Consider the following 7,500-nt stretch of genomic DNA (forward strand, 5'->3'; position numbering starts at 1 on the left):
TTTTTGTTTTTTGTTTGTTTGAGCTAAAACCATTATTTTCTTTTTCTCACCGAGAAAGCCTGGGAGAACAGTGGGGGTACCTGGCAAGCTAAGATAATGTTCTGAGTTCGAATCACACACACACACACACACACACACATATACACACACTTCCCAAGCACATTCTGCCCTCGCCCTCACCACCACCCCCACACTAGAATTGAAAAATCAACCCCCACCCACCCACCCATCAACCCACCTATACAACCACCTTGGGTCATCAAACTTGACAATACGGCAAGAAAAAAAACTAACATCTTTTGATATCAAATAAAAATATTTTCGGATAACGAACCGTATCCTTATGGCACACGTGGAATACGGAAACGTTCCTTGCGAGCACATAAACAACAACAACACAAAATTCAAGCTACAAAGACATACCTCCGGCACGGTGATATTGGGCAAAACGTCCAGAGTACGGTTGACTAGATGCTGGTCAGGGACCACGAACACGGGATCGTTGAGGTTCACGTCCTGCACGTGCACCGTCACGAGGGTGGAGGCGTTCTTGGGCTCGGGCGCCGAATCAGAAGCCACGAAGGTCACGTTATAGACACCTGGGTAGCCAATCAGATCGGCGTTTACAGAAATGATGCCCGTCTTGAGGCCGATGTCGAAGAGGTTTGTTTGAGGCTGGTCCGCCACCTGTCCGGAAGACTGGATGGAGTCCAGCTTATAGATGACGTCACTGTTGACGCCCATGTCCTTGTCGACGGCCGTCAACGTCATTAAGGCGGTGCCGTTAAGGGCGTTTTCCTATTGGGGAAAAAAGAAGGATAAAAAAGAAAAAGAACCATAACATATACGTGTTTGAAGCCTGCATGCATTGTCACATGGCAAGTCTTACCCAGATTCAAACACTCCACCATTGGACGCCGTTCTTCCTCTGTCTCTGGACCTTGTATTTGGAATGAACCTTCCTCTTTCGCTTCGTCAGGTCTCCGCACTCAGCTCTTTCAAGTCTAAACCCACCTCTTCACAAGATAACCTCCCTCCAATACCTCTTCCTTGTCTTCAGTTTCTTCAGTTTTAGAGTTATGCATGCGTGTGAATGACTGGTGTGTAAGCACTTTGTCTCTGCACAAGATTCAGCGCTATATGAATACTATCATTATCAAGTCCTCATCTGGAACCCGCAAGGAAAAGAAGAAGAAAAGAGGCCGGCCCAAAAACCCCATGGCACTGTGATCTGGGGGCAGACATGCAGAGGACAGGCGGCACCTGGGGACAGCTGGATAGGAGCGACTGGCACAGGACAGGGCTGGCATGGCTGGGGAATGCTTGTTGGCGGCCTGTGTCCCAGACCGGGGTGGGGGCGGAAGTGGGTGGGGTGGGTGCAACAGGCGCAGAAAAGGTGAGGAGGTGATGTGATACACGTTTGATTAAATGAATTCAAATGCACTGATATTAAATTATGTATTATGTTATAACACACACACACACACACACACACACACACACACACACACACACACACACACACATACACACACACACACACACACACACACACACACACATACCTGCACCGTGACGGTCGGAGGGTGGGGCTGGAACTCGGGTGGATTGTCATTGATGTCCAACACCGTGACGCGGATGTTCAGCCGGGTGGAACGCCGCTGCGCTTCGTCGCCCACCATGTTGTCGGTTGCCACGACAACTAGAGAGTACCCGCTTCCACCTGGCTCCTCTCTGTCCACGTCTGCCGTCACGGTCAGGTTGCCCTGGAAACGTGGGAACAGTTGCTATAGCAGCTGAAGATTAATTTGCCCTGGAAACGAAGGAACAGTTGCTATAGCAGCTGAAGAAAATAATTTGCCCTGGAAGTGCTGGAACAGTTGCTATAGCAGCTGAAGATTGATTTGCCCTGGAAACGTAGGAACAGTGGCTACAGCAACTGAAGCTTAATTTGCCCTGGAAACGTAAGAACATTTGCTCTAGCAGCTGAAGATTAATGTGCCCCGGAAACGCTGGAACGGTTGCTATAGCAGCTGAAGATTAATTTGCTCTGGAAACGTAGGAACCGTTGCAAAAGCAGCTGAAGATTAAAAGGTCTCGTAGTCTTCCATGGCCGTTGTAGGGGCGGTGAATTCATCAAGTCACTGTGTCTAGGGCTCGCCACAGAAAGGCAAGGCCCAATCCTATCCTTCACTTCCCCGACTGAAGTCAGTTACCCATTCACAGCTGGGTGGGGTGAAGAAAAATCGGACTGAAGTGCCTTTAAAAAAACAACAAACAACCTCAACAGCATGTCGAAACACAGCCTCGAACTCTGATCGCTGGTGAATACTGGATCGTCAGTCCTATGTCTAACCGACACTGGCATCCCGGGCACCATAGCAGGAGTTGGTAATATATAGATAGATAGATATATAGATAGGTAGCTAGATAAATACATCAATGAAATAAAGAAAGAGAAAATGAAAATGATAAAACTGTGCTTAAAGACCCGCTTTCCACCTGTGTAGCTACACCTACACACCATTCCACTTCCTGTTCCTTTACTTTTAAACTAAAATCTCTTCTTCTAAACACTTAGCTTTGTACGAAGTTCGTGGATTTATGTTACGTTTACATATGTACTGACTTTCGCTCCCTCCTCAAATAACACTGATAAGAAAAAAAAAGTTTCATTTGAAGAAGCATTGTCCTGTCAATCTGACGGGCGTAACAGCCGAGTGTTTAAAGCGTTGGACATTCAATCTGAGTGTACCGGGTTCGATTCGGTGACCGCGCCTGGTGGGTAAAGGGTAGAGATTTTTTCTGATCTCCCACGTCAATATATGTGCAGACCTGCTAGTGCCTGAACCCCCTTCGTGTGTATACACAAGCAGAAGATCAAATACGCACGTTAAAGATCCCGTAATCCATGTCAGCGTTCGGTGGGTTAAGGAAACAAGAACATATCCAGCATGCACACCCTCGAAAGCAGAGTATGGCTGCCTCATGGTGGGGTAAGAACGGTCTTACACGAAAAAACCCACTCGTGAACATTCGATTGAAGACAGTTGCAGCCCACGAACGCAGAAGAAGAAGAAGTCCTGTCAATCTGTCATCATTTCTTTCATAATTAAAATGGAAGTTGCTGAGATATATCGTTTATTGAAAATATGCGGATAATCCTGTCATTAAACAGTAAAAACCTTTTCAACTAAAAAGCGACACTTTAGATATAAATAAATTTGGCTTGACAACAGAAAAAAAAAATTGTAAGTAGCTTGGCAAACTTTCACAAGAAAATTTCAGCAACACCACCACCACACACACACACACACACACACACACACACACACACACACACACACATATATATATATATATATATATATATATATATATATATATATGATAGTCAGTCGTGTCCGACTATGACCATCAAAAAGCAGAGGAGGCAACTGCTGTTCCAACTATCTGAGCTAGAATTTGATGATAGTGGAGAGTGTCTTACCCACGTCACACCCCCACTCTCTCGGCTGAGAATGTTTTGTGGACAGTCGCTTTGGGATCGTTCCCAAAGGCTAACCAGTCCCCAAGGCTGCAAAACTAAGAGCCAGTGCAATTTTGCCTCCTCGTTTTTTTGAGAGTCATAATCCTTCACAAAAGACTAAGCTGTGAATGATTTCCCGTTGCAATGGAGAAACCATTGATAGTACACGAGTGGGTTTTTTCGTGTAAGACCGTTCTTACCCCACCATGAGGCAGCCATACTCTGCTTTCGAGGGTGTGCATGCTGGATATGTTCTTGTTTCCATAACCCACCAAACGCTGACATGGATTACGGGATCTTTAACGTGCGTATTTGATCTTCTGCTTGTGTATACACACGAAGGGGGTTCAGGCACTAGCAGGTCTGCACATATATTAACGTGGGAGATCAGAAAAAATCTCTACCCTTTTTTTTTTTTTTTTTTTTTTTCTCAAGGCCTGACTAAGCGCGTTGGGTTACGCTGCTGGTCAGGCATCTGCTTGGCAGATGTGGTGTAGCGTATATGGTTTTGTCCGAACGCAGTGACGCCTCCTTGAGCTACTGAAACTGAAACTGAAACTGATAATACAGCTCTCAATTTGCTGTTGGCCCAACTGCAAACTTACAAAGAAATAAAACACAATAAGTAAATAAAATCTTACCGACTGCGCATCCATCGCGAACTTTTCCAAACCGTCTTCCAACGAGTAGCTAATGGTTCCGAACTCGCCTCCGTCGGCGTCGGTAGCCGTGAAGGTAGCCAGCACCATGCCTGGTGCGGCGTGCTCCGTCACTGTCACAGCTGTTGTCTGCCCGGGCGGGAAGACAGGAGAGTTATCGTTCATGTCCTCGATGGTCAGGACGATGGTGGTGGTGTTGGAGAAGGCCTCCGCTGTGCTGGTCTCTGTCGCTCTCAGCTGTGAAGGATGTGGTTAATAATTGATAGGATTAATCACGATGAGAGCGATGATGCTAATGATGATGGTGATGGTGATAATACTGATGACGACAATAATAATAATAATAATACTGATGATCATGACAGCGATGTTGATATTAATGATGATGATAATACTAACACTCCTTTTTCTCATGATGATGATGATGAGGAGGAGGAGGAGGAGGAGGAAGAGAAAAACAAGATAATGATGAAGATGACGATGATGTAGATTGAAGTTGATGATGATGATGATGATGACTACGACGATGGTAAAACTTCTTCTAACATACATGTGCCTCAGCTGCCACAACCGCTCATCTCACTTTCTGAGAAAACATTTGTAAAAGTTTGGGATCTGTCACACACACACACACACACACACACACACACACACACACACCAAAACAAAATAAACCGATATTTAAAATACAAAAAAGAACCCCAAAACAAAAAAAACAAAACAAAAAAAAACAACAACAGCGAATGCTCTCTTCATCGACCGAAACAAACAAGCAAACGAACAAACAAAATACAGACATTATATGTCAACACAATTTTCTTTTGCTTAAATTTTGTGTGTGTTTGAGTACCTCAATAGTTTCCTCACAAAATAGGAACATAGCCCTCACTGACACCGTTGGGGGGGGTGGGGGGGGGGGGGAGGGGGGGTTGGACAATAATTATCTTTGCACGCAGGATTTTAGTGTTGCTCGTGTGTTTGCGTTTGTCCGGGCTCAAAACACACAGCCACACACAGACACACAGACACACACACACACACACACACTCAACCTTCACTACACCAATTATCACTCTCTCTCAAACTTCTTAATTCCTCCAACATCTTCTTCCTACACACACGGGCACACACACACACACACACACACACACACACCCCCCACACACACACAAACTTACGCCCATACCCCCCGCACATACACACACACGCAACCCACGAACCTGAAAAGTGAGGTTCTTGGTCGTCTCATAGTCCAGGACGGAGGAGTTGAAGACAGCGATCATGACAGTGGCGAAGCCCTGCACGGAGGTTGACGGTCCGGGCACAGTGGTGAACGCCGTGTAGTTCTGCCCGTCCTGCTCCACAGACAGCCTGAACTTCCCGTTCTCGTTCTGCACGGTCACACCCACGACCACGACCACGCCCACGACCGCCACAACCAGAGCCAGAACCAGAACCAGAATCAGAATCAGAATCGGAACCGGTTTTCAAAGTCAGAACCAGATTCTATTTATCTGACTGACCACAAAAACATCTGTTCATTTATCAGCGTCACCAACATCGTCAACGTCATCCTCATTGTCATCATCCTCATCATTAATAACATTCTTCTTCTTCTTCTTCTTCACACCAACTGTCATCACCACCACCACCATCATCATAACCATCATCAGTATTATTGTCATCGTTATTTTTATTATTATCATCATTATTATTCTAAAACTGAAACGACTATGTGGCAACTCCATCACTGCTGACGTCATTAAAAAAACAACAACAACAAAAAAACATAACAAAACAACACACACACACACACACACACACACACACACACACACACACACACACACACAAATTAATAGCAGATAAAAAAAAAACCCAACCGGAACGTCGACGACGGATTCAAGGCGACTCACCAATATCATCATCATTCATGAACAATAATGATAACAATAACCAACAGCCACAGCGATCATCATCACCGACCACCCCGCAAGCAGAGTATGGCTGGCTATAATCATGGCTGGGGTAAAACGGCAGAACAACTGGAAGTCCACTCGTAGAGTGAACGAGGGGGTTGCAGTCCATAATCGCAGAAAGACAAAAATCGTTATCTACACCAGCAAGATCAGTAGTATGCTTAACAACATCTATTCGCTTTATATGTCAACGTTCAAATTTCAGTGGGGAAGAGGGGGATTACATAACATATCAATCATCTGCACGTCCACCAGAACTTGTAGGTCAACGTTCAAATTTCCTTTCAGCCCCCCTCTCTCTCTTTTGTGGTATGCAAGACTACGTAAACTTTGCACTTGGACCGCATCACTTTAAATCATTAACTGTAACACACACATACGTTCACACACAAAAAAACCCACACAGACGCACACAGACACACGAAAACACGTGCGCTCTCAGAGAGAGAGAGAGACAGACACACAGACAGACAGAAAGAGATGTGGGCAAAGAGAGAGAGAGAGGGGGGAGGGAGAGAGACAGAGACAGAGAGATAGAGGGGGTGGGGTGCACAAAGATAGTTATATAAACACATAAAAAGACGGATACACGGACATAGTTCTGAATAGACAGACCGGTAGACAGACAGGTATGCATGCGCGCACCCATGTATACAAAGGTAGACAAGTAGAGAACAACAGCAACATCAGCTGACATCCATCTCCACCACTACGTTCACTGCCGTCACCACTCACTACCACCACCCCAACTACTACTACAACGAAAGAGAGATACAGCGTTAAGCGACAGAGACAGAGAGAGAGAGAGAGAGAGAGAGAGAGAGAGAGAGAGAGGGAGGGAGGGAGGGAGGGAGGGAGGGAAAGAGAGACAGAGAGTTCTCCTTTAACCAGATACATTAAGAATTAAAAAAACATACACCCTAAATCTTGCAATGCTCAATCATGATTTGGAATTACGAACTTGAATACCAAGTATCAACATTCAATTGGGCCTTTTTTTCATTCGTCTGAGTACTGCAAAAAACAACAACAACAACAACAAAAAAACAACAACCAATCTACCAACCAACCAGCTAACCGACAACCGACAACCAATCAACCAGCCAACCAACCAACCAACCAGCCAACCATTCAACCAACCAACCACCCAACCAGTCAACCAACTAACCAACCAACCGCCGAGACGAATAAGAAAATAACAGCGCGAAACAACTTGGCAATCTAGAAGAAAAGAAATGGACTGAAAAGATTTAGAAACACAGTACTGTCATATCAAACGACATACACTTATAAAAAAAATCAAAAGGAGAAATGGTGAAGAACAGATTAGGAA

At 45.1% G+C, this 7,500-nt stretch overlaps 1 protein-coding gene across 9 annotated transcripts in view; it reads right to left on the reverse strand.

The window, feature by feature from the left end:
- LOC143284829 (cadherin-23-like) overlaps nucleotides 1-7,500 on the reverse strand; it is a 73,796-nt gene that overhangs the window by 32,766 nt on the left and 33,530 nt on the right. For all 9 annotated transcript variants that reach the window (XM_076591917.1, XM_076591927.1, XM_076591891.1 and 6 more), the window contains 4 exons: nucleotides 5,409-5,579; nucleotides 4,171-4,425; nucleotides 1,566-1,766; nucleotides 424-798 (listed from right to left, as the gene is read on the reverse strand). In XM_076591917.1, the coding sequence (XP_076448032.1) occupies nucleotides 424-798; nucleotides 1,566-1,766; nucleotides 4,171-4,425; nucleotides 5,409-5,579 (1,002 nt within the window). The remainder of the gene's footprint in view (nucleotides 1-423; nucleotides 799-1,565; nucleotides 1,767-4,170; nucleotides 4,426-5,408; nucleotides 5,580-7,500) is intronic.

Source organism: Babylonia areolata, chromosome 1 (assembly GCF_041734735.1).
Source record: "Babylonia areolata isolate BAREFJ2019XMU chromosome 1, ASM4173473v1, whole genome shotgun sequence".
NCBI lineage: Eukaryota > Metazoa > Mollusca > Gastropoda > Neogastropoda > Buccinidae > Babylonia > Babylonia areolata.